The sequence below is a fragment of the Eptesicus fuscus genome, chromosome 13 (genome assembly GCF_027574615.1).
Source record: "Eptesicus fuscus isolate TK198812 chromosome 13, DD_ASM_mEF_20220401, whole genome shotgun sequence".
Taxonomy (NCBI): domain Eukaryota; kingdom Metazoa; phylum Chordata; class Mammalia; order Chiroptera; family Vespertilionidae; genus Eptesicus; species Eptesicus fuscus.
In genome coordinates, this window is record NC_072485.1 from 65,452,843 (window position 1) to 65,480,200 (window position 27,358).

A 27,358-nucleotide genomic window follows, 5' to 3' on the forward strand; every position below is an offset into this window, starting at 1 on the left:
TCCAAATAAAGACGACCTTCAGAGAATTGGGAGAAATTGCCTCAAGGGAAAGAGTGTGGAGGCGAAGAAACAGATTTAGGAGATACACTGTAGAGAAACAGGACAGCATGAGCTCACTTGGGGAGAAAAATATGCGAATGGAAGACTGGAATTGAATTTTTGAAGAATGGCGAAAGATTAGGGGATACCTAATAGTTCATTGAAGAACTAATGCATGCATAGTGAATGAATGAAATAATTCAGGCAAACCGTCAGAGAAAAACCTGCGAAGTGAGGATGGCATCCTAAGAAAGTGAGTGCTCAGGTAGGGCCAGCAGGACAAAGGCAAGCCAGGAAAATCTCAGGTTTCTCAGTCTGGATTAACCATGTGAGCTAGACTGAAACAAGTCCTAGTCTGTAAAGTGAGGATGACAATGGCAGTGAGGACTAAGTGAATTTACACCTGTAAAGCCCAGACGACAGTCCCTGGCACTACATATGTGTTGGCTGTTGTTATAATAACTGGGCTCGGTCTCCAAAATCCTGGGTTTGAGTCCTAGCTTGGGCCAGTTCCTTCACCTATCTCTCCCCCTTCCCCTGGAAATAATAAAACTGACTGTACAGGGTGTCTGTGAAAGAAGATATCTGAAAGGGCTTTGAAAAATGTAAGCCACTGTGCAAATGGGTGGCATTATCATAGCTTCCCCTCCTCAAACTGCAATAAAAACTTAAAAGCTAACATCAGATGCTTTCTTGTTATAGGCATCATGCTTAGTACTACTTTATGTGTATCATCCCATTCAATCTTCAAAACAACTTTTAAGAGGTTGGTTCCTGTTATTACCCTTATTTTACAGACAAGAAACTGGGTCTCAGAAAGTGTAAGCCTGTCATTTGCTCAAAGTCACACCGTGAGCAAGTGTCATAGCAAAAAAAATACAAGATTCCAAAGCCCAAGCTCGTGACAAGAGGCTTATAGACGTGGCCCAACCTGTGGCCTGCAGGGTAAATGATTGACATTGTGTAACTGACTAAGAGTCCCCAATAAAACTCCCTGCTCAATAGGAGAGAGGCTGTTGGGTAGAGGCTGACTTTACAGAATACCTGGAAGAAATTCCTGGATTTTTGTTTTTTATTAAAAACAATTTTAATGTCCTCTAGGTGCCAAGCACTGTGTCAAGTAGGGGATGACAGCCCAGGTGGGTCTCTTGACAGGCTGCGTTCCTCAACTTTCCCTACCACTAGGTTTCCCTGTGTCCGAAAGGGCTTTTGCTCATTTCCTCACTTCCTGGCTTGTGGTCTAGGCCAGCGGTCGCCAGCCTTTCAGACCTCACGGACCACCGGTTGGCGACCGCTGGCCTAGAGCACCTGCCTCAGTAAGTCTACTGTACCCAGGAGGGAACCTTCTGTAATGTAAGTGTCTCCGTTCGTGAAGCACAAGGAATTTGGAGGTGATTCACAGGTTCCTGCATGGAAGATGTCCTATTGGGTCGGTGACCCCCTTTGGGGGTCTTAAGCTGAGGCTTGGAGGCTGGGAAGTACCTGGCACAAGCTTGGGGGCACAATTTGCTGTATGTGACCATCAGTCTGTCTTTGCTCTGTGTCAGACTGGGATCCGAGCTGAAATGGGAAATGTCACCTTAAATGTGTGTACAGGAGCCTGACTCTCGGCATCCATCTCTCACAGTCCCTGCCACCAGTACTCCATCCTTGTCCAGCCCTGTCCTTCCCCAAGGTTCTCTCTCCTTGACCACACTGTCTTCCTCCTCAGCAACCAGCCTTTCCTCTTTCGCACCCCTCCTGTCCCGGCTTTCTGTTCCCACCCCTGCCTCACCTCCTCCCCCGCCCGCCCCCCCCCCCCCCCCCAGCCCCTTCTCTGGATGCCTGCCTTCTCCCTCCCGACCCGCCTCCTGTGTCTCCCAGCCCTGCTCTGACGTGGGAGGTGAGGGGGGTGGGGGGATGGATGACTCACAGTGTTATGATGCAGTTCCACAACACACAGCTACATTCACCCACAGACCGAGGTACAGACGGGAGACAACCTCTGGCCCCCCCAGCAGCTGGCCAGCTCTGCAGCCCCAGTCTTTAGCCCCTAAATCCCCTCCCCCACCCCCACCCCCTTCCCAATTGAAGGAGCGGACAGAGAAGAGAGAAGAGTGAGCAGAGAGATTGAGAGAGAGAGAGAGATAGACGGAGATCTCTGGAGCAGACCTCAAGGTGAGGGGGCAGCCCTTCTCCAAATGAATTTTTTTCCCTTTGCAAATTTCCTCCTCCTGCTGCGTGTTGCTTTCTCCCCTTTGCAAAAGCATTATTCATCCATCCTTTGTCCTCCCTTCCCCCTCCCTGCTGCCTCCGCTCCTCAGCTCCTCCGCTCCTCCATCCCTCACCGAGCTCTGACGGTTCCGCACTTATTTCCCGGCAACTTTGGCTGCAGCATCAGGCATCGCTGTTGATTGTTTTGTGGCTGTTGCAGACCCTCCCCGGCCGCCCTCCCCCCCCCCCCCCCCGTCCCCCGCACCTCCAAGCCGGCTCTGGGAGCTGGCTGCGCTGCTAATGATTTTGGACCATACCCTGCGAGAATGCCAGCCCAGAGGGGGCCGAAGCCTCAGAGCAGATGAGAAAATCCATTGTGAGCGTGTGGCCCCCTCCGTTTCTCCCCCCGGAGAGGCACAGGATTCGCACCCGGTTCCTGGAGCCTCTGCCTTGGGGCCTCTGCTGTCGGTGATGGTTGCTCAGCAGCCCGCCCTCCCCAACCCTCCCTCTCCCCTGCCTCCCACGGTCCAGCGCTGGCTCACTCGGGGACCATCCTCTCCCCAGCACCCAGCTTGTCTTTGTTTTTCCCTGTCGTTTGCCCAACTGGCTTTTCTCTGTGATCTGAGATGGAGAAGATATGACCCCTACCGCCCCTCCTGTGAGTGATTCTCTGGCCTGTGCAGCCTCTGCTTTGCTTAATGGGGAAGCAGGGGAGAGAGAGGGTGGGAGGCGTGACGGAGGCCGGGGGAAGGAGGCTGAGCAGGGACCTGGCCAGCCCCTTCCTGGGCCCTTGAAGGTGTGCTAGGTGGAGCGGCAGAGGGCCACCGCAGGCAAAGTTGGAGGCAGACCTGTGAAGTGGATGCTGACCAGTTTGTGCTGGTGAGGAGAGCCTGTTTCTTGCGACCAGAGCCCAATGTCACCCTGAATTCAGCCCACGGTGTCTTCCTGGGGCCCAGCCACGGGGACAGGACGTGAAACGGAAGATGGTCTCTGTCCGGGGTTTTATGGAGAGACTGCCGGCCCCAAGAAGGACTGGAGCAGCTGGGCACTAGCAGCCACTGCAGAGGGCAGGATGACAGCCCGTTTGCCCTGGCTACCCGGAGCCACACTGCCTCTGCTCTGCCTCAGAGAGCACCCAGCTGGCACCTCTGAACCAGACTTGGGCTAAACCACCCGCCCCGGCCCTGAAGGCCCCATGAAGGAGAAGGCAGCATCTCACCTGCTTATCAGAGCCACCAGAGGCCACCTCCCTTCTTATCCTCTGCCTCCAGCTCCCTCAGCCACTCGGGCTGGAGTTTGGACAGATGTCAGCATCTTCCTCAAGACTCCTAATCAGAACCTGGCAAATATATCTTCTGTCACCCACAGGGGCACTGCTGTTCGTCCCTGCCCCCAGCAGAAGGTGGAAACATTCTCTGCCTTGTGCCCCAAAGCACAGCTTTTGAAAATTCAAGTCCCCTTCTTGCTGCTCCTGGAAGATGTTGTCCATACACTACACCCCCAGCCCTGCTCAGCGCTGCCCTTCCTGCCAGGGGGCCCGTTTTCCATTCATTCCAGCTGTCAGATTTGCCTGAAGTTCCTCTCCTATAGCTAGGGGCCTACATCCTGAATGGAGGGCCAAGGCCATTGTAAAGAGCAGTAGAAAAGAGACCCAGGGGCTCAGTGGCTGAGAAGACAGCCAGGGACTGCTTCTGAGCCACACAGAGTGGACCAAGGGGCAGGATCAGGCAACAACGGCCACTTCCAAGGTCTCTGGTAGAGAAGGAGACACCCATGAAGTTCTAGTGCCAGGAGAGGGATGAAGCACGGCGTGTGCACCTGCTGGCCTGGCCTGCTCTCCCTTTCATCTTCCCCTCCTCCTCCCACACAGAATGTATGAAGGACCAATTGTGTTGTAAATAGAGGCGATGAAATAGAAAAACTGCCAGACTACCCCAATGCTAAGAGGCTTAGAGCCCCAGAGCCTATCAGAGCATGTGGGAGGCAGATCCTCACCGAGGACTGACATCAAGGCGAGCACTGCAGATGGCATGGCTCCCATGGCAGCGTGGACCAGCGGCTGCTCCCCATGGAGATGCTGGAGGCTGCTCCCGCCCGCCCCGGGGGCGGGGGTGAGACAGCGCCTCCCCAGCTAGGGCACCTGCGGCCTGGAACTGCTGCCAGGCTTGCCGGAGCAGATGGGAATCCAGGGGACAGGGAGGCTCAGAGCGCCTGAACGCTGAATTGATGGCGATGGGGCACGGAGGGCAGGGGTGAGATGAGCGCCAGCTTCGCCATTCCCTCGGGAGGGGCTCCACAGGAGGCCACAGCTCTCCTGATGATGCACCTTCCCCTCTTCCCAGGTGACTTCTATTTCTACCTGGTTCACATCTGGGGGGGGGGGGCCCTGGCCGGGCAGCCCCCCCACATTTCTCCTGCCCTGAAACACGGCTCTAGCCAACCTGCTCCGCTGCTTCACCTGCGACCGCCTGTGTGGGGGCTGCACAGCGCCGGCCCCTCCAGCCCGCCAGGGCATCGTCCTCCAGCCCGTCATGCCCAGCTGTGACCCTGGCCCGGGCCCTGCCTGCCTCCCCACCAAGACGTTCCGTAGCTACCTGCCCCGTTGCCACCGCACCTACAGCTGCGTCCACTGCCGAGCACACCTGGCCAAACACGATGAGCTTATTTCCAAGGTACGCCACCTGGGGGCCTGCCTCTCCCCCTCCTCTCCCCCACCAGCCTGCCCTTCCTCCTCCATGCCCCTGGGGATTCAAGCGGGGGGGGGGGGGGAAGAGGGGGCCGCGGGCCACCCAGTAGTCACTGCCTGTCCCGTGTCTCCACAGTCCTTCCAAGGGAGCCATGGCCGAGCCTACCTGTTTAACTCCGTGTGAGTCCACCTCTCTCTTTGTGTGTGTGTGTGCTTGTGTGTGTGCATAATGTCCCTCTGTGGACAAAGAAGGTGAGCCGCCAGAAGGTGGCCTTGCAACTCTGCTTTGCGTCCCCTCTTGCAAAGGGGTTCAGGAACTCAGGCTGCAGTTGTCTTGTGGGGAGTCTGGGCAGAACTGGAATTCCCCCGTTGGAAGAAGGCGGCCCAGGCACCAGGCCTAAAGGGGCCGGTTGCTGAAGGCAGGGGGCTCCCAGTCGGGCGGGTTCAGCTCTCCAGATGGAAGTTCCTTTGGGCTGTTTGGGGGCTGGACTGACAGAGCGACCCCACCGGGTGCTGGGTCCCTCCTGTTTCTTGAGACAGGGTCAACGTGGGTTGTGGGCCGGCAGAACAGCGCCTTCTGCTCACGGGGCTCCACTCGGTAGCTGATATTTTCTGTGAGAGCTGCAAAACCACACTGGGCTGGAAATATGTAAGTACAGGGTGGGGGGCACCCTCCACAATGGACAGTCTCCATGGCCTCCAAGCCCCCGTGGGGTGGACCGGGTGGGGGGAGGGGCTTTCAGGGCAGGGGTAATACAGGAGGTAGGAGGACCTGGCGGGGACTGCGTGGTCCCACATTCACCGCTCCCTCCCCACCAGGAGCAAGCCTTTGAGACGAGCCAGAAGTACAAGGAGGGGAAGTACATCATTGAAATGTCACACATGGTGAAGGACAACGGCTGGGACTGAGGGGCTCAGGCAGGCAGTGCCCTTCCTCCGCATGCCCCACCCTCCCATGCCTGTCTCCTGGCCCTGACCAGCAGTCCGTACCAGCATGAGTACTGCTCCACCCCTGGGGGGATCCCGGCTCCCACCAACCCCTCCCGCCTCCACCTCATCACTCCCAGGCCTCTTTGGAACAGGGGTCTGGGGTACTCCAGGGGTGTCCAAGGCTCAGGAGTGGGCAGCAGTCAGGAGAGAGGCAAAACTGGGGAAAGGGGTGGTTGTGGGTTCCTCCTAGGCCCAAGGTCCTATAAATGGAGGAGATGGCAGGCCATGTGTTAGGCAGAGGCCAGTAGGAGGAATCTGCTTTTGCTCCACCTTTTCGAGTAAACGGAGGACAAAGCTTGAGTCAGGGGCTGGTACATCCTGGGCCACAGAATATCAGAGAAAAAGCCTGGGTTGGGGTGAAGTTCGGGCCTCATACACAGGGAGAAACCAGTCTCTGAGGGTGAAAGGGAAAATTCTCAAATCCCAGGCCCTGGGAAATAAAGGAATCACAGGGGTTTCCATTTCACTCCACTTGTTTATCTTGGCACTAAAAGAGGCACTTTCCAGTATCTAACCTTTGCCACTTAGTGGGATGGGGAGAGCTGCCTCTGGAGCAGCCCCCACCCCCAGCTGGCTGTTTCCGGAGCGAGCGGTCTCTACGGGCATTCCCTGAGGCCCAGCTACTGCTCCCTGGGAGGGGAGGTGGGAAATCAGTGCTACGGGGCCAGGCATTCTCGTGGCTGCCACCAGCGAATGAAACTTTTGTATGAGACTTAAAGTGTTTGGGTTTATTTTTAATAAAAAGAGGAAAAGCAGCTATGAAGTGCTGTCCTCTGACTTTCCTTCCTTGTGCAAGTAACCAGTCACCTCCCCCGCACCGTCCCTTCATACCGCTAGGGGGCAGCCGTTGCTTTGTCTGTGGCAAAACCCCACTGGAGTTTTTACTAAGGGATGGGTATTCAGGTGAGGTTTTGTTTAGTAAGAGGGATGGCTTTTGTGAGTCATTCCATTTGGAGCATCCAAAACAGTCTGAGTCTACCGGAGCCCTTGATTAACCAATTTTGTCTGGATTCATGATTGGACATCTGGGAAGAAACTCATCCCAGAGCTAGGGTGTTCTTGGGTCCCATTGCCTTTGCGCCCGATTCTGTCATATGTTGGTCAGCTCACGGCCATACTTCAGGCTCAGAGGAAAGTCGACCAGCCAAGGTGCTGCCCTGGCAATTGATACAAAGTGGAACAAAACAGTTCAAAATTGCAGCATCAACGCAATCATGTGACCCAAGTGCAATTTTTGGCAGTGATGTGAGGTTGCTATTGTTGTTGGGTCACTGACAACTGCAGAGGACTGTACACATTATAAAAACCAAATAACAAGCTGGCTTGTTATTTCCAGATTCACTCATGGATACTGCAAATATTTGCAAAGCGACTATTGCTTTTCAGGCATGGTGTTAACCACTGGAGAGGCAAGTGAAGAGCAAGGCAGCATGGCCTGACTTCATGGTGGTCTAGTGGGAGGACAAACAGTAATCAGGCAATTCCAATAGAAGGTGACAGGATCTGAACAGGGGTGAGGAGCAAACTTGGGAGCTTGCAGGAGAGGCTTAAGTCAAAATCTGAGGCGTCAAGGTAGGCTTAGCGGAAGTGATGACTGTGATGGCAAATGCAGGATGAGAAGTTGGGTGGGTGAAGAGAAGAGTGGAAGGTGGGGGAATAGTTCAGGCAGCGAGATCTGCATCAGTGGCTCTTACTTAGCCAATTGGAGGAGGAAGTAAGTTTCCCCAATCTGGAGTGTAGGTGCAAATGGGTGAGAGATGAGAGGACACAGGAAAGACAGTCATAGACCATTTAGGGAATCAAGATTTCATCCCAAGGGCATTGGGGAAACACTGAAAAGTTCTTGTTTTTTTAACAAGAATGGAGTGGCATCATCAAACGGCTTTTTTTGTGCCCAGAGAAGACACTCAAGCAGAACCATTAATAGACTGAAGAAAGTATGGGACATAAACTGTGTAGCATCTCCAATACTGTCAGATGTCAGAATGGAGCTGTCTGGGCAGAAGAACTGAAGAGAACTGGAAGTCAGGTGCAAGAAGGCAAATGCATCCCCATCGGAGAGGTCTGCTCCCCTGTTCAGTGTCTGCATGCCTGGTGATGTCTAGAGATCGTATTGGCTCCAGCAAGGGACCCAGAATCCTGTCCCTCTTGGTCCCATTTATTGCAGCAAAGTTCAGGAAGGTTTCTGAAGCTTCAATCTCTGACCTTGAAAATCGGGCACAAACTAGCTGCCTTCTTAAGGCTCCCCAAATATTCCTGTCTCTCAACTTCCTTTTAAGTTCTTACTAAGCCAACTAGGCACTGTGGGAAGCAAAGGAGTAAATGGCATAGTTGTTGCTTTCAAGCTCCTGCAATCTCTCCTGGAAGAAACCTTCTGTGGACTCAGCCCAGGGATCCTATTTTAGTCTCTAAGATCAGGCTGTGGGCAATGCGGTCTAAATCTTGGAGGTTCAGACAGGTATACCCTCAAGAAACATCATTATCAAACACCTGTGACCAAGAAGGGTCATGCTGGGTCTTTCTACAGCCAAGACCCAGAGAAAAAGCCACAGGCATAGAATGCCAGGAGCATCCATGTCCTCATCCCTGGGGAGCAGTGTTTTCAAGTTAGCCCTTTTATCTTTCCTGTGCATCGCTTTTTCTCATAGAGGTCTACTCGGGTCATAACAGGGATTCTCCCAATCTTCTCCATTCACCACCCTCCAATCCCAAGCCAAGTCTGAGACCTCCTTAGCCAACAAGCTACCACTTTTATCCTTAAAGGCTTCAGACTTTGGAAGATACCCTCATACAACCAGCAGATGGCATTCAAACCTTCCACCCCTCAGCTCAATTGAGAACCTACCCAAGCCTCTTCAGATGGTTCTACAAAAAGATAGGTGAATTGCCAGATTTAGGACAAGATTCTATCCAGGCTCTGCAACTTAAGAGTTGTATAACCTTGGCCATACTGCTCCAACGGTCTGGCTCAGTTTCTCCATCTGTGAAACGGGGTTGTGACTTGCCAAGGAGTCACTAGTGCACACCATCACGTAATCAGGGTCTAGCACACAGATTGCACGTAGAAGTCCTTCCATAAATGTGAGCTATTCGCCTGTGATAGCGAGGCTTCCCAAATTCCCACTAGGGTAGCTGATTGGTGCCCAGATGGGAGAGGAAGTCTCGATGCTGAGGAGGCAGCCGGCGCTGGTAGCACTACACGGCCAATGCCCTTTTAACATTGCACTGCTAGTGGTAGGTGCAGACAGTAGCACAATGTGAAAAGAGCTCCGGCCTGCAGCAGAGGCGTGCCGGCCCTGCCTCCTCACCCCTCTCCCAGTCCCCGGCCCACTCAGCCTCCCTCCCTTCTCCTCGGTTCCCAGTGTTAATCCTCTATCTACTCTCCACTCCTTGCCTTCTTCCCCACGCTCGCCCAGCACCGTGACCACCTTTTTCTTGAGTTTTGGCATGGTGAACAGGGGGCAAGAAGGCAGCCGAAGGAATACCTTGAGCTTGACTCTCCGTCTTCACAGGAAGTGACTGGTGGAAATCCCAAAAATTGGGGGGGACACTCACATTATCTGGGTTTGTATCTCTGTCAGCTTCTCTTCTGGAGAGAAGCGTGCCCACCAGGACCACAGAGCCCTCTATTCTTCCCTACTTTAAAGCTCTCCTTTTTAGATAAAGGGGGTGGAGGGGTTTCTAGGCCTCAAGGGGACGTCTTGGCTGAAGCTCCAGGACCAGAGGGTGAGGGACTGTAGCCACAAGTCCCCAGGCAGCACAGATAAGCTCCCAGGTCTGGAGGTGGAAGCTGTGGGCGATGCCATGGCCCTGTATCTCCTCGGAGGTCTTCAAAATCCACTTTGTGGATTCAACATGAATCAAAATGGTGAGGGCGATTCCGTCTCTGATACTGAGCGGTAGGGATAGGCTTTCACTGGCAGTGGGATTCGAATCTAGGGCGCTTCCTATTTTATCCAGGGCCTCCCATTAGGAAGTCTTCAAGCTCACCCAGGACTTCCCCATCCTACCCTACAGGAGGGGGCTTAAACTCTGGGTAAACAATCCTGAGACCGATTAAAACCCAAAGCTCAAAGACTGGGCCTGGAGAACTGTGGCCAGCCCGGGGGTTGCAGAGGCTCCTCGGAGTTACTGACCAGTGAAGGCCTTTCCACCATGCTGATGCCCTCCTCCCCCATCCACGGCCAACAGGAGGAATGGAGGACAGAATCCAGTGGGGAGCTCTTCCTCTGGGCTTCCCCTCCAGCCTTCTCCCACCCCCCTCAGGAAGCAGGAGGCTCTCCCGCCTTCCCAGGCAGAGTTTGTTCCTGTAATCTGCAAACAGGGGCCCCGTCCCGTAGTTTGCACAGTCCTAATGGACGGAAACTAAGGCCCCGCTAGGGTCAGTCACCAGGCCTCTGCTCCGGGGTTGGGCAAACCAGTCCCAGCTGGGAACTGGATCATGTCAACAGAGGGCAGAGGGGCAAAGACAGGACGGCCCAGCCAGCTTTAGGGAGGCCAGAGGAAGATTCTTCACCGAGGAGCGCTCCTAGGGAAGAGAAGGGAGAGGGGGCCTGGGCCAAGATCCCCTCAGCTCTCACACCCAACTCATTCCAGAGCGGGATTCCCTGCAACTCACCAGCCAGCAGGGCCCCTCCCCCACCTTGGGCCCAGGAGCCATCCCCCAGCTCCTTCCAGAGGCGGGTGTAGAGACCGAGGAGGAAATGGGGGAGGGGAGGCCCGGCTCAAGTTCTCTCTACTCCCCCTCCTCATTGGCCACCATCTTCCGGCCCCTGCCCCCCAGAGCAGCAGGGGATGGGGCCCAGCCTGTGGAAGGGAGAGAAAGGGCCGGTGAGGGTTAGCTGGAGCAGCGGGGGCAGCGGCTGGCCCCAACTGTCTCCTCCCACCCCCTCCCCGCAGCCATGGCGACAGGAGGAGGAGGAGACCAGGAGGGTCCTGAAAGCCATGTTCTGTGAATGGGATGAGAAGGGTAGGGGGGGGGGGGGGGAAGAAAGGGGTGAGGGGCGCTCTCCCTCAACACCCTACTGTGCCCACCCCCCCCCCCACCCCCCCCACACACACACCTCGAGGCTGGACCACACGCGCGCACGCACGCACGCGCACACACACAACTCTCACAGTTGCTGCACAACTCAGCCCTTACTACACACTTACCCCGAACAGCCAGCACTGGAGTGGCAGCACCCTGCTCCCGGCCTCCCGCACCCCTGAACACCCCACAACTCTTAGCTCAGGGGTGGCCCCCCCCCCACACACACACACACAGTCCCTTAGCTCAGCCCAACTTCTTAAGATGCACAACTCCCTGCCCTGCTCCAGCCCTTTGGCCACGGCGCTCCCCTCCGAACACACCCGCCAAGGCCCCGCACCCTGCCCCGCACCCTCACACACCCGGGCGGACAGATGGCCCAGCCGCAGCCCTGCCCAGCGGAGCCCCCCACGCCTCCCCACCCTACCACACCCCCCAACTGGAAAGTGACAGTGAGGCCGCCCCGGCAAGACGTGCCGGGTGCTTCCCAGTTAAGAGTTGCTTGTAAAGGAAAAGACAGAGGAGATCAGGAGTGGAGGAGAACGAGGGGAGAGAGGAGAGAGAAAGAGCCCACACCACCCCCTCCCCTCCCTCCCCAGCAGAGAAGAAACCCGAAAACCCGTGGCGTTACCCTTCGGGGAGCTGCCGATACCTACACATGGCTCTTCGTTACGTTCCTCTGCCTGCCACCTCCTTCTTCCCGGGCTCTTTCTCTGCCCTTCCCTCCCTCTCGGCTTCCCTCCCCGGCCGCGCTCCCCCTCTCTCACGCCCTCTCGTCCCCCGCCAGCCCCGCTCCCAGGCCTGGCTCCATCCCCCGCGGCCGCGCCTCCACCCGCCATCCCGGGACCGAGGGCCCGGGTGGCCGGGCGCTGCGCCCTCTCCACGGCGATCTGGCTCTTCCTCCCGTGCCCCCTTTCTCCTTCCACACTCCCTGCCGTCCATCTTGAATACTTGGGATTCTTGAATGGAGTGAGCAGGATCCGCTCCCCCAGGCTCCCATTGGCTGTGGGTTAACCCTTTTGAAACGAGATCCTCCCTCCCATTGGCTGCCTGGCCCCCCTCTTCTCCCCCAACTCCCATCCCCCTCCGCCTCCCAACAGCCGGCGAGGTCAGGGCGCTCCCGGGCGCCCCCTCCCCTGGCCTCTCACCTCCCTATCCCCACCCCAGGATGCCCCACTCTCTGCTCTTTCCATCAGCCCCCACCCCCCACAGCACTGCAGGTGAAGGCAGGTCCATTTCCCGCCAAATGTGGCAGAAGCCCTGTTCCCAGATGCCCCTTAAGCTGGACTTGTAGACCTAGGAAGATGCAAAGGGTACAATCTCCTGCCCCGCTTCTACCTCTCCTTGCCCAGAAGTACCTCTCCAACAGGGGATCCACCCAAGGCGATGGGAGAGCCGGGACAGCGCTCCTTGAACCAACCCGCTCTCCAGGGCTGGCCAGGAAGAGGGCAGCTCCGGAAAGAAGATCTGGGGCTCTTCAGAGAAGCTAATTCCCTGAGTGCCTGGGGGCAGGTCTGACCCTTTGAAGAATGTGCAGCATCTGGAGCTCTGCTCAGTCATAAACATCCCCTGGGACCAGCCCAGCCGCCTGGCCCAAGTGCTGGGCCCACTAGAGGCCCTGAGCTGGGAGTCCAAAGAAACATGAAGGAAGTAGGCAGCAGGGACCAGGACAGCGAGTCAGGCCTGGGGGTCAGGGCACGTTTTCTCTAGGCCCAGATCTGCCCATACCATGCTTGGTGAGGTCATATCTCCTCTCTGTGCCTCAGTTTCTTTATTTGCAAAAGATTGGTCTAGAACAGCGATTTTCAACCAGCGTGCCACGGAATTTTTAAAACATGCAATACCTGCCGAAACCGGTTTGGCTCAGTGGATAGAGCGTTGGCCTTCGGACTCAAGGGTCCCAGGTTCTATTCCGGTCAAGGGCATGTACCTTGGTTGCGGGCACATCCCCAGTAGGGGGTGTGCAAGAGGCAGCTGATCGATGTTTCTAACTCTATCCCTCTCTCTTCCTCTCTGTAAAAAATCAATAAAATATATTAAAAAACAAACAAACAAACAAAAAAACATGCAATACCTAACTTTTAGTCAGGGGCACTGACCTCTTTCCCCTTAGATTGTCAAATTAAAAAATGACAAGAGCCAACTTAATAGTCGTCCAGTGTTAATGAATCAAAATTATACCTGTTTTTTGTCAGAACAGCAAAAAATATAATGTATTTTTTGGTGTGCTGCTGAATTTTAGTGATTAGTTTATGTGTTAGAGAAAGGTTGAAAATTGCTAGTCTAGAAGACTGCTGTTATGTAGACATTTCTTTTGTTTTGGTTTGTTTTTTTTTGTTAATCCTCACCCGAGGATACTTTTCCATTGATTTTTAGACAGAGTGGAAGGGAGGAGGAAGAGAGAGAAACAACGATGTGAGAGAGACACATCCACTGGTTGCCTCCCGCATGCACCCGGACTGGGGCCAGGGATTCAGCCTGCAACCCAGGTATGTGCCTTTGACTAGACTTGAACCAGGGATGCACCTACCCACTGAGCCAAAACGGCTAGGGCCTTTAGACATTTCTGTGTGAGGATGGACATGTTCTGTGTCTGCGTCATCCAATTTGGGTAGCCACTAGCCACATGTGGCTATTGAGCACTTAAAATGTGGCTACTGCAACTGAGGAACTGACTTTTTAAAATATATTTAATTTCATTTACTTTTAAATAGCCCGCATGTAGTCAGTGGCTTCCCTATTGGACAGTGCAGTTCTCAAATTCTGCTGGTGAAGAACCTTTTCAGATTCTTGCTAGGGGAAAAGTATCCTTTCTCTTCGTCCTCAGGTACAAAACCGTCCAGCTCCAAATCACAAATCACCAAGGGCCTCAACAGCCAGGTGAGGTTCCAATCCCTGCCACCTTGATCAGGAATCCTTCCCTTATGGCTGTCATCTCTGCTCTGATAAGGAAGCTGAGATATACCCAGGACACAATGAGAGATTAGGACTAGCAGGGACTTTGCAAGTTTGTCCAACTTGCTTGTCTTTTCAAGGATAGAAACCAAGATATTGATGGGAGGAGGATGGGGGTTGTCACTTGCCCAAGGGCAAGAAGTAAGTTACGTTCATTTACAAGTTAACATGCATCATAAACTGAGTATATCTCTTTGGGGGCACTGCCCATGTGCACATGTACATCATTACGTTTATTTAGTAAGTACTTCTCTGACCCAGGCCAAATGTGAACTGGGATTGAAATCAGCCAGTATGGCTGAGATGAAGCTGTAGCCAGCTCCATGGGAGTGCCAGATAGGCCCTCTGACCAGCATGTGAAAACCCAGAGCTCTGGGGTATGCCAGGTTACAAGGACATGGATAGCCCAGAATCTGCTTCCTGAATCAATGTGGTTGAGGGACCCCCTTGGTGACATCCCATAGGATAAGGGGAGGAAGTTGTAAGGTAGGTAAAGAATGCTCTGGGTTCACGTTTGGATTGATCAGAAGCAGAATTAACAGGGGACTGGAACTACTAGTGGCTAGAAGTGTCCAGGATTCTGGTAGCTACAGGCTAGGACTGGTGCATACAGGGCCCTAACTTAGCAGAGAGAGAACTGCATAGGAATCTGGTCAAGGGAATGCGGCACCAGCCTGAACCTGTACAGTATTTGTACAGTCCCCACTTCCGAAGGGCCTGTGTCTGGGTAATGTTCTATGGGTGAAGGGAAGACAGAGCTGCCTGCGGAATGGCTTTTGTCCTCAATACTTGTTTACTACTAGATGATAATGGCTAAATGACTTCTCTAGTGACAGACAAGGAATTCAGAGGAGGGAAGTGTTGCTCCCAATAGAGAATGGAATCTAAGAAGTCTTCCTAGAGAAAGTAGCATCTAAGACTTGAAGAACAGAAAGGACTTAGATCAAGAAGATAGGAGGAAGGAGACCAGGAATGCCAAGGAGAGGCAACCACAAACACAAAGACTGACATGTGGGGAAATGGGATGTGTTCAGGGTAGGTTGGAAAGTCAGCGAGAACCTAGGAAGAAGAATAGCAAGGATTGAACACTTCCCTTAGCCCCTTGCTCAACTCCAATGACATCATTTGAGTTGGTAAAAGGGCCCTTGCCCTTTTCTCTGCCAAGAGACACATCCCACCTCCTCACCCTCTGCTTTCGGCTGCTTTTGCCTTAATCTGCAGGCCTGCTTCCCAGGGCAGAGTGGACTTCAGTTCCCCATCAGGGATGGACTGTACTTGGTCCCTCTCAGCTCAGCCTCCAGTCTCTGGAATCCCGTTCCCAAAGATGAGCTGCACAAAGGGAACTTCCTTTTTCACTCTCCACCTTCCAAACCTTCACTTGGCCCCATCCCTTCCCAGGAAAGTAAAAAAAAAAAAGGAGGGAGGCCAGAAACAGCTAGACATGGTCCAACTTGTTATAGGAGTGTAAAAAAAAATTTACCCAGGAGCTATTTGGCTCCTCGCCACCCCACCCCACCTCTACATCCTTCCATAATGTGCCAGGGCTTTGCAGTAGCCTCCCTCCCTGCTGTCCCCACAGCAAGTCCAGGACCAGTCTGGAGGTACTCTCTTTGTCTTTTTCCCCAATGCTCAGAGTCCTACCCAGATCTCTATTTGGGTCAATCTCATGGAATTCTGTAATTGTGAGATGGGAAGACCTCTGCCTCTCGGGAGGACTGAATCTGAAACATTGGAGAAGAGTTGGCTTCCTGCTTAAACATCAACAGAGGTAAGCGGGGTTGCTAATCACATAGCTCCTAATTCACTGAGATGATAGAGACCTTTCCCTTTGAACCTCTTCAATTTCCTCTCCTTCACAATAGGCACCTCTTAGTCTTGCATCTCTCAACCACATATGTGTCTAAGCACCTCCTGTGTGGAAAGTTCTGGAATCATTGCTGTGAAATATTCCGGGCCCCAAGGTGCTCACAGTGGAGGAGCACAAGGCAGACACACGAAGAAGAAGTCAGACTGCAACAGTGCCCCAATAGATGCAAGAACCTTATTTCTGAGGCTAAGATATTCCCCTGAGGTCTTGATCCTATTCTTGCTTCATCAATTGCCCCATTTATTGCATTTTCAATCCCTTTCCATGAGCCTAGAGCAAGGGTCAAGCAAGCTGCAGCCCACAAGCCAAATCCTGACCTCTGCCTGTTTTTTTGTAAATAAAGTTCATTGGAACACAGCCATGTTCATTTGGTTACATATTGTCTCTGGCTGCTTTCACACTACAAAGGCAGAGTTGAGTGGTTGCAACAAGACCCTATGGCCAACAAAGCCTAGTATATTTACTCACTGGCTCTTTATAACAAAAGTTTGCCAACATCTAGTTTGTGGGAAGTTTTGGACCCTGTTATCTCAGAAAGATGTAACAGAACTCAAGAAAAGCAACTGAAATTACCTTGAGATTAGAGTGGAAGGACACAGCCCAGACTTTTCCCCACAGCCTACACATGCTCAAGTCTTCCCACAACCTGCCATGAAACTTCCCACAACGCTACTTGGTTTTCTACATCTCTTCTTCCTGTCCCACTCATTCTTAAACCCATGCAGTCTGGCTTCTGCCCCTAATTTCCACTGAAATGGTTCCTACTGGAAACATCAATGACCTCCTCATTATTGTTCCACCATTCTTTTCTCAGTCCTTTATCACACATAGCTTATCTTTAGCATTTGCCTCCATTGACTATAAGAGTCTTGAAATGCCCATTACTTTTAGAATGGATTACCTTCTACTTCTGCAAAGATTCCTTTTCAGGTCCTTTCCTGTGGGTCTTCTTCCCTCCCTTGCTATCTATATGTACACTTCTGCAAGATTTGACCTTGGCCCTCTTCTTTCTCCATGCCCTCTCCCTGGACAAAATCATCCCTGTGCCTGAGTTTAACAGCCTCTTTTTTTTTGGTGGCTTCCCAATATACAACTTCTGAACTAAAGATGCCCAGGTTGCTAACAGAAGGCTGTGCCTCCTCAGGTGCATGTCTTATTGACCAGACAAGCTGAATTTGTCCAACATCAAACACAACTTTCTACATCTCTGCTCTAACTTAATCACCTCTGCCTCTTCTTTCATCTGCCCATTAATTGTTACTATTTCCAGGAGATCTACCCTTGACCCTTTTCTTTGGGCGATTTCACCCATTCTTACAGTTTCATCATGCCTGTGCATGAATCACTGCTCAATCTCCATCTCCAGGTGTGTTTGTAGCTGCCTCCATAGATTCCCAAATAGATGTGTGAGGTAGATATCTGGTGACTTTGCCTGCCCAAATTCTGTCTCCCTTCTAGGAACTACAATTTAAAAAAAATATATATATATATATATATATATATATATATATATATATATATGTATATAGCTTAATATGCTAAGTGTCCAGTCGTCCAGTCGCCCGTTCAACCAATCAAAGCATAATATGCTAATGATATGCTAAGGCCACTCAACCATTCGCTATGATGTGCACTGACCACTAGGGGGCAGATGCTCTGACTGGTAGGTTGCTTGCTGTGGGGTCCTGCTGATCTGGACTGAGCAAGACGGGCCGGACATGCCCTGGAGCCCTCCCATAGTCCTTCCTCGGCTGTCCAACCTTTTGCATCCCTCCTCGGCCCCGATCGTGCACTGGTGGGCTACCCTCGTCCTGGCCTGTGCCCTCTCACAATCCGGGACCCCTCGGGGGATGTCAGAGAGCTGGTTTCAGCCCGATCCCACAGGCTGGGCCCAGGCACCCCTCTGGTGCACAAATTCGTGCACCAGGCCTATAATATATATATATATATATATGATTTCAGAGAAGAAGGGAGAGGGAGAGAGAGATAGAAACATAAATGATGAGAGAGCATCATTGATCGGCTGCCTCCTGCACGTCCCACAACAAGGATCAAGCCTGCAGCTTGAGCATGTGTCTTGAGCAGGAATCAACCCGTGACCTCATGGTTCACAGGTCAACATACTCAACCACTGAGCCATGCCGGCCAGGCTGGTAACTACACTTTAACTTTCCTTTGGGGAGACACTTATTCTCTACTTTTAGTCCCTAGGATTGACATGAGACTGACCCCATCTGCCCCTTCAGGAGCAGTCACACAACCCAGGTGTATTAGTTGTCTATTGCTGTGTAACAAATAAGTCCAAAACCTAATGCAGTGATGGGCAACCTTTTGAGCTTGGTGTGTCAAACTTCGCCAAAAAACTGAGCATAACTCGGGTAGTATGTCACTTTGAGGAAAAAACTAACTCCAAGACTCTAGTCGCAAATGTTTTATCCTCAGCATGCGGCTGCGTGTCATCAGAAATGGCTACGCGTGTCAGTACTGACACGTATGTCATAGGTTCGCCATCACTGACCTAGTGGCTTAAGACAACACATTTATTTTTTCACAGATTCTGTGGGTCAGGAATCTGGACAGGGCTTAGTTGGATCCTGTGATGATGGTCTCTCATGAGGTTGCAATTAAAGGGTCACCCAGGGTTGGAGTTTCATCTGAAGGCTCAGTGGGGAAGAATTTGCTTTCAAACCCCCTCTCATGGTTGTTGGCAGGATTCAGTTCCTCAAGGGCTATTGGACCAAGGGCCTCAGTTCTTTGGTGACTGTTGGCTGGAAGCCACCCTCATTTCTTGACAATGTGAGTGTCTCCAATATGGTAGCTTGCAGCTATGTCAACAAGAGAGTCTGATAGCAAAATGGAAGTCACAGTCTTTTGTAACCTAATCACAGAAGTGACAATCCTTCTACATTGCCATATACTATTGGTTAGAAGTAAGTTGCTCTCTTCCCATAAGCAGTTTGAGATAACCTCTCAGTGAGGTTCACTATTCACTTGATCCAGAAAACCCCACAAAGTCATGCAAATCAAGGGGTTCAAATGAACACTCGTGAAACTGCTTAGGCCATCAAGGGTATACACATTCAAAGAGCCACCAAGTATCTGAAGGATGTCATTACAGAAGCAATGAGTGCCATTCCATGTGCCATACCAAACAGTGGGGCTGGACACAGGGTCAGTGGTCCAAAAAGAGTGCTGCATTTTTGCTGCACATGCTTAAAAAAGCAGAGAGTAATGCTGAACTTAAGGGTTTAGATGTAGATTCTCTGGTCATTGAGCACATCCAGGTGAACAAAGCTTCCAAGATACGGTCCAGAATTTACAGAGCTCATGGACAGATTGACCCTATGTGAACTTTTCCTGCCACATTGAGGTGATCCTACTGAAAAACAGCAGATTGTTCCTAAACCAGAAGAGGAGGTTGCACAGAAGAAGAATAAATTGCAGAAGAAACTGAAGAAATAAATTTACTCCAGGAGTAAATTCAGCATAAAATAAATACTAATAAAAGTAAAACAAAAAATAGAAATAAGTTACTCAAGAGGTGGAGACTACACAAGAATATGGTTACTAGGAAGTAGGGGCTGACTTAGAGGCTGAGTTAGCATAAATCACAATAACTGATTCAAGGATGAGTATCCAATCAGAGTCAATCAGATGTTTACTGGAATCTTTGGGAAAGTGGCTTTGCTGGTAGAAGAAGGAAAGCTTGAAACTGGAGGATAATCTGTTTAAAGTGAAAACATAATAAACAAAAGATAGGGAGAGACAGATGCCTGATAACATCCTTTGAGAACTGATACAGTCATGCCTACAGCAGAACCTCTGGAGTTTTTGTTATGTAAATAAACCAAGGCATTCCCTCTTCTTACTTTGGTTTCAGATGGATTCTGTCACCCACAACCAAAGGTTCCTAACAGATGAAATGTCTCAGAGATGCCCTGGATTCAGTTTGCCCAAACTCAATTTAATTATCTTTACCTTCATCTTCCCCACAAACCAGCTCCTCTTGCTAGGTTCTATTTTGCAGTTAAAAATATAACACAATTGCTTCGTCCTTGCTCTTCCTTAGCTGCTGTGGAAATAGGAACAGCCCATGGAATATGGATTGATTCTATAGAACCATAAAAGAGACTTTCTGCTTTGCAATGATAGGGGATACCCTAAGCCTTAGGGCCTAAGGTGACCCAATGAAACACAATCTTAAGTATAGGCACACAAGTAGCTCTAGGTTTTTCTCCAAGTCATTAGACCATAACAGAATTTCTGGATGTGAATCACATGATTGAGAGGATGAGAAGAGTGTATCTGACTCTCATATCAAAACACACCATAGACTAAAATGAAATTCTGGCAAACTGCCTGGTGAGCTTGTGGTTTGGAAGGCACCCTGGACTGCATTTGTGAAAATATTCCTTCTATATCTAAGGCAGATTAAAGGAAATTCTGTCATTTAAAAGTCAGTCATAATTTTTTATGTCTTTTTCTTTAGGGTTCCAGTCATAATTCGAATCCTTCCCTATGCTACCTTCAATCAAGTTGCCCTAAACCCTGTGCATTCTCCTCTCAGACGTGTCCTGTTTTCTCCATTCCCTTGCTAGTTTAATGTCCACCTTGGGGTCTTGTATCACCTCTGAAAAACTTTCCTTTCCACCTTCATAACTCAAACCTCAGATCGTTTATCTGCCTCCAACTGTGATGGCTCCCAAGTGGTAGACCATGCTTCCTAGCCTTTATTGGGTCATGGGCCCTTTTATAAAAAGCTGATGAAAATCTTTCTAGAAAAATCTGTGTTTTGTGTTTTGCTGTACATTTCAAGGGGAACATGAACCCTCTGGAGTCCCTTTGTACACCCGACCCACGTGATGACATATCCTCTTCTCCCTCAAGGTTAGACCTTCTTAAAGAGAATATGTTCCAAACTGCTTAACATGGCATTCAAGGCCTTCCAAATTTATTCTTACCTGCTTTTTTGGCGGCACCTCTGCCTCGGGCGGTTGGGGTTATTTGATGTCTGATTTCCCACCAGACCAAGAGCCTCCCTGATTGGTGCCTTTTCATTTTTCCTTGCTCTATCTTCCCGGATGGAATGGAAGTTTCTCAGGAGCAGCAACCAGAAGGCCCAGAATAGTGCTAGATAAATTGTTGGTTCATTGCCAGATTTATTTTATTTATTTTTAAAAATGTATATCTGTATTGATTTCAGAGAGGAAGGGAGAGTGAAGGAGAGATAGAAACATCAATGATGAGAGAGAATCATTGATTGGCTGACTCCTGCACGTCCCCTACTGGGGATCAAGTCCACAACCCAGGCATGTGTCCTTGACCAGAATTGAACCTGGGACCCTTCAGTCTGCAGGCTGACACTCTACCCACTGAGCCAAACCAGTTAGGGCGCCAGGTTTATTTTTCATTTATTTTATTGTGGAAAGAACACTTAAACACTTAACATAAGACCTACCCACTTTATTTTTTATTTATTTTGACTTATTTATTTTTCTTTTTAAAAATATATATTTTTTATTGATTTCAGAGAGGAAGGGAGAGAGAGAGAGAGATAGAAACATCAATGATGAGAGAGACATTGATTGGCTGCCTCCTGCATGCCCCACACAGAGGATGGAGCCTGCAACCCAGGGAATCAAACCATGACCTCCTGGTTCATAGGTCGACACTTAACCCTGAGCTGTGCTGGCTGGGCTTCTCTTTTTTTAAGGCTAAATAATATTCTATTGCATATATATATATACACACCACATTTAAAAAACCCACTCAATTGTTGATGGGCATTCAAGTTGTTTTTACATCTTTAGTATTGTACTTGTGTTGCAATGAATTGCTAGAGTCATTTGAAGCAGGAAAGGATCTTGGGGTGATGGGCCTAGCTAATATGATATAATGTCATCTGCTTCAAATCTACATTTGGAGAGAGTTCTGTTTACAATTTTAGTGGACCCCATAGGTATAGGGACTTCTCAGATGTGTGCCATGATTTTGGTTTGAAAATACAGGTCACCCCCTGGTGAACTGACCACATTTGCCGGTTACTGCTGCCAGAAATCCTTTTTTTGGTAGCTGGGGTCCATTGGGACCCCAGAGAAACTTAAGGAACTGGCCTTGGTTCGTGGATTCCTAGGTGAGTTAATTGACTTCATATTAAAGCTCTGACTCAACCCTAACTCCCACATAAGCCAGGGAAGGAATGTGTCCTATGTGCCTCCAAAATGGACATTCCGAGGAAATCTGGGACAAGAAAATTGCTCTTCCTTGGCCATATTTAAAAATTCCTCCTGCATTGCAGACCTCCCCCACATCCCCCATATACACAGGGACATTTCCCATTACATGGTGGGAAGTGGAAGAAAGACGTTATCAATCCATAAAAGTGCACATTCTGGGGTGGGGTGTGGGGACAAGGACGCTCTGTCTTGTGTAACACTGTCTTCCCAGTCCCTGAAACAATGCCTAGTACATATTAAGCATTCGATTAATACTTGCTGAACAAATGAATAAATGAGAAAACAGGAGAAGTCAATGATCTTGGCTTCTAATTTGTAAAAGTTGTCTTCAGAAACCTCTATACTTTCTTTGCAGGCATTTGATATCTTATATAATTTTATCCAACCATAAGCATTGAAGGATGTGGGTTCTACTGGACATGTCAGCACCAGTGGGATGAGTTCAAATTTCTCCCATGTGCAACATTTGCAGCATCAGTAAATTAGATGCATTGTGTGGGAGGGCCTTACGTGATGGTATCAACCTGCTATGGTCTGGGTTACCAGTTAAGATTGGATTCTACCTCATGACCCATCATGGCCACTCAAGCTCCAGCCATCATCTTTTATTCCAGCCAGCAGAATGGTGGAAGGAGGTCTGAAGAAAACTGTGCCCCTCTTTTAAGGAGACCTCCCAAAATTTACCTATGGTACCTCTGCTTACATCCCATTAGGCAGAACTTAATCACATGGCCACAGCTAGCTTCAATGCAGGAAGTCTTCATTTCAGGAGGCTGTGCAACCAGCTGAAAGTCATTCCTATTACAAAGTAGGAAATACTAGTATAGTGGGAGAGACAGTTGAAATGGTTGGGGAGGTGGTTTGACAGGGCAAGTCTGGCCTTGCCAAATCAGAGAAACTTCTCTGAATTCATGCTCCCACTCACAACTCTTCTCTACCAAGCAATGTCACCAGCCCCAAATGCGGGCAGAGGAGTCTGAGACCTGACTAGAAAGCATGGCTGCTGGAGTCAGATGGTTGTAGGTTCCAATATGTCTCTGGACCTCTCCTTTCCTCCCTTTACGAAGCGAGGAAAACAATACCCATTGTGCAAGGTTGTGGTATTTTACTACTGGGAAATTCCTGGGACAGTTATTACCCATGAATGGTGCTTTCTTTCTGGTGGTAAAAAACATATAACACACAATTTACCCTTTTAACTATTTTTCTTTTCTTTTCTTTTATTTTTTTAAAAATATATTTTATTGATTTTTTACAGAGAGGAAGAGAGAGGGATAGAGAGTTAGAAACATCGATGAGAGAGAAACATCGATCAGCCGCCTCCTGCACACCCCCCACTGGGGATGTGCCCGCAACCAAGGTACATGCCCTTGACCGGAATCGAACCTGCGACCCTTGAGTCCGCAGGCCGACACTCTATCCACTGAGCCAAACCGGTTTCGGCTTAACTATTTTTCTTGTACCGGTACAAGAAAAATAGTTAAAAGGGTAAATTGTGTTAACTATATGCACAGTGTTAACTATATGCACATTGTTGGGCAACAGATTTCTAGAACTTTTTCATCTTGCAAAACTGAAACACTACACCTGTTGAACAACCCCCCTTCTCTCTCTCTCTCTCTCTCTCCAGCTTCTGGCAGCCACCATTCTACTAAGAGTTTGACTGGTTTAGATACCTCATATAAGTGGAATCATACAATATTTGTCTTTTTGTGACTGGCTTATTCATTTAGCACGACATCCTCAAGTTTTATCCATATTGTAGCACATGGCAGGACTTTCTTCTTTTAGAAGACTGAATAATATTTCATTGTATGTATATGCCACATTTTATTTTATTTTTAAAATATATTTTATTGATTTTTTACAGAGAGGAAGGGAGAGGGATAGAGAGTTTGAAACATTGATGAGAGAGAAACATCGATCAGCTGCCTCCTGCACATCCCTTCCTGGGGATGTGCCCGCAACCAAGGTACATGCCCTTGACTGGAATCGAACCTGGGACCCTTCAGTCTGCAGGCCAACGCTCTATCCACTGAGCCAAACCTGTTAGGGCATATGCCACATTTTAAAAATTCACATACTGCTCATCCAACGGACCTCTAGGATGCTTCCACTTTTGACTATTGTGAATAATGCTGCAAAAATGGTGCTTCTTATCAGAAACTAGTTAGTATACTAAGAGACTAGCTCTCTCCTTTCTTTTAACATCCTGGTGTGTGTGTGTGTGTGTGTGTGTGTGTGTGTGTGTGTGTGTGTGTCTTTTTTTCTGTATGTAAATAGCTGTTAGGTTAAATACCTTAGGTGGAAACAAACAAGGGGAATCTGGGAATTCTAGAAGGCACATTATCAATGAGAGAGAAGGGGATAAGGCCCCAGGACAATAACAGCCTATAGATGCTCTTTAGGTGGTCTGTTTGAATAGATAAGGAGCGACAATCCATAAGGCTGTCACATTGTTTAATCCTAGCACAGCTAAAATTCCAGACTCCAGATGTTTACCTACAGGAAGGGTGCAGAACCCTCCTCCCTCCCCCCGTTCTCACAGCGGCCTTCCATCGGTGGAGAGCGAAATCCTGACCCCAAGATCAAAGGCCTGGGGCAGCTGTGAGGAAGAAAGACCACCCAAAAACAAATGTGTAATCCCCCGCTGTGGAGAGACAATTCTTAAGGGCAAAACCCTAACTGACCCTAATAACTGTGAGAAGCCATGCTTGGGTACTCCTTCCTACAATGATTTCTCGAGGAGGCACATAAAATAAGACTAAAATTAATGTCATCATTAAAAAATAAAGTCCTCACCCAAGCGTGGACATTGCACACTTTGGAGCAAAAGTGTTTGCTGTGCATATTTATAGGCATAGATGGTGTCAGAGAAACATGGGTTGAACCAGGTTCCCAAGGAGCTTCCTAGTACTTGGAGTGAAAAGGCAAATACTCATGAACATGGCATGAATTATACAAGGCAGTGGTGTATGTTGAGTGTGGTGTTTGGAGGAGCGGGAAGGGGGTTTGGTTGGGAAGAGCAGAGAGCATGACTGGGCGATGGAGTTTGCACCAGACTCAGAATAATGACAGCATTTAAATAAACCAACAGGGTTCCGAAAGGCATTTTTTTTGTTTGTTTTGTTTTGCTTTGTTTTGTTTTAGCCAATATGAGGACAATGACAGAAAGACATGGCCCCTGCCTTCCAGGAGGTTTCCAAAAATTATTTCATTGGGGGAGCAGATTTTTCTAATGAGGCTCACACTGTCCTGGCCTCACCCTCTGAGGGGACCCCAGAGGCACCTACAGGACACTAGGTCCCCGAAGCACAGCTTGATGAGCAGGGGTCGGGCATCCAGGGCCGACAGTCTGGTTGTGGCAGCAGCTCAGGGCTTGGCTCACTGTGACCACGCGGCTCGGTCCTCAGGGTGGCCATCGCCCAGCACCACGCGCATCTCCCCCAGGCTGGCTGTCCCCATGCGTTTTCCTGCTCAGCCCCTGACCCTTGATTCTTGGGGCTGGTGTTCGGTCTCCCACTGTGATTATTCCTCAGACTTGGGCTCTTAAGCTGATTTAAGAGAGAAGGTAGGAAGAGGTGCCCGTGGGGCTTCCAAGAGGAAATGCTTGGCAATACACCAGCTCTTCAAACTGAGATGGTGAGTGGGGGAGTCACACAGGGAGGCGGGAGGGGTGGGAGAAGCATTGGATCCTGGGAGATACTCATAGCCGACTGGGGTTTGAATATCCATCTAGCCTCCCCGCTGGGGGACCCTGAGCAAATTGTAGCTCAGAGGCTCCTTTTCTTCATTTGTAAATCTGGCCAAAGGATACCAAGTCACAGGATTCTTGCAAAGTTGCAGTTGCCGCGAAATACTAAAATGTGAAGCCCCCACCCCGCGGGGCAGGTGGTAAAAGGCCCGTGGAAAGGGGGTTGTGCCTGAGAGGGAGGGGGAGTTTCCGCGGGCTCGCAGTGTGCAGAGAGAAGAGCAGGGCCGACCTGCTGAGCCAGGGCAGGTCCGCGTTTACGACTTGGGAGAGGATTTGAAGACTCGGCTAACATGCTGCTCCTTCCTCCGTGGAGCCAATCTGCGGTCACTCAAGGAGAAATGGAGGGGAGTGGGGGAGGGGGCTGGGAGGCCGGGAGGCGGCTGCACAGCCAGCCTGTCACTCCAGGATGATGGATGAGCCTATTCCATGGCTTGTAATTAGTGCTGACTGGCTCTGAGGTTCTTCCCTTGAGGGAGAGCTCCCTGCTCCGTGGCCCGAGGCCCTCATCAAGGGAGGGGGGCTGGACTGGATGATGTAAAGTTTGTCCTGAAACTCTGGCACGGACTCCCAGGGGTTGGTGTGTGCATGTGCTTTTTGTACACGCAGGTACATGTGTGTATGTGCATATGGGTGACTCCTGTACCAGTGCGTGTGTGAACACATCTGCAACTACGTGTGTACTTACATGTACTTGAGTGTGCTTTGTGAAAAGCTGCTAGTCAAGACAAAGATTAGAACATGCAATGAGAGGAAAATGGGGACATGCTAGACTTTTGTCCGGGTCACTTGAAGTGACTTTCAGTTTCAAGAAGTCACTTGACTCGTTGTCTTAGTTATCCACGTGGCAGGCAGCCCCTGTCCTGAGGGAAGAAGTAACAGAAGCCTCCGTCCCTCGGTGGAGCTGCCACTCCCTGAGCAGCCTAGCAGCCAAAGCAGGTCAGGATTCCCAACTTGCATTTTGTTTTGTTTTTTAAAAAATCCTCTTTGGAGGAAATGCTTAGAGAGAGAAAGGGGGGGAGGAGGGGAGGGAGAGGGAGAAGGAGAGGGAGAGAGAGAGAGAGAGAGAGAGAGAGAGAGAGAAACATGGATGTGAGAAAGAAACATCCATCGGTTGCCTTCCGTATGTTCCCTGATGACCCTTCAGTGCACAGGACACACTCAACCAACAACCAACTGAGCCACTCCTGCCAGGCTTGCATATGGGTTTTTCTGGGATAAGGGGAATTCATATTTCCCCAACATTTCTTCCACAGATTCAAAATTGTAGAGAGTAATTTCAACCAAAGCTTAGGACAGTGATGGCGAACCTATGACACGCGTGTCAGCACTGACACGCGTAGCCATTTTTGATGACACGAGGCCGCCTCAGCGGCCGCGTGCCGAGGATGAAACATTTGCTGCTCCTGAGGATGAAACATTTGCGAAATAATGTTTTTTCCTCAAAGTGACACACTACCCGAGTTATGCTCAGTTTTTTGGCGAAGTTTGACACACCAAGCTCAAAAGGTTGCCCATCACTGGCTTAGGACAAAGAATATCAGTAAATCCTCTAAAATAAAATTACCTTGAGAGAAATGGAATCCAGGTTACTGAGCACTCGGATCTACTC

At 50.1% G+C, this 27,358-nt stretch overlaps 1 protein-coding gene and 1 non-coding gene across 2 annotated transcripts; one reads left to right on the forward strand and one right to left on the reverse strand.

Moving 5' to 3' along the window:
* Nucleotides 1-4,615: 4,615 nt before the first annotated feature.
* YPEL4 (yippee like 4) lies at nt 4,616-6,658 on the forward strand. Its single transcript, XM_054725287.1, has 4 exons — nt 4,616-4,904; nt 5,055-5,098; nt 5,459-5,567; nt 5,738-6,658. The coding sequence occupies exons 1-4, from the start codon at nt 4,764-4,766 to the stop codon at nt 5,825-5,827; spliced, it is 384 nt and encodes a 127-aa protein (XP_054581262.1). The 5' UTR covers nt 4,616-4,763; the 3' UTR covers nt 5,828-6,658.
* Nucleotides 6,659-9,101: 2,443 nt separating this feature from the next.
* MIR130 (microRNA mir-130) lies at nt 9,102-9,189 on the reverse strand. The gene has a single exon (NR_129062.2). It is a non-coding gene; the product is annotated as a microRNA mir-130 (primary transcript).
* Between the last annotated feature and the right edge of the window lie 18,169 nt (nt 9,190-27,358).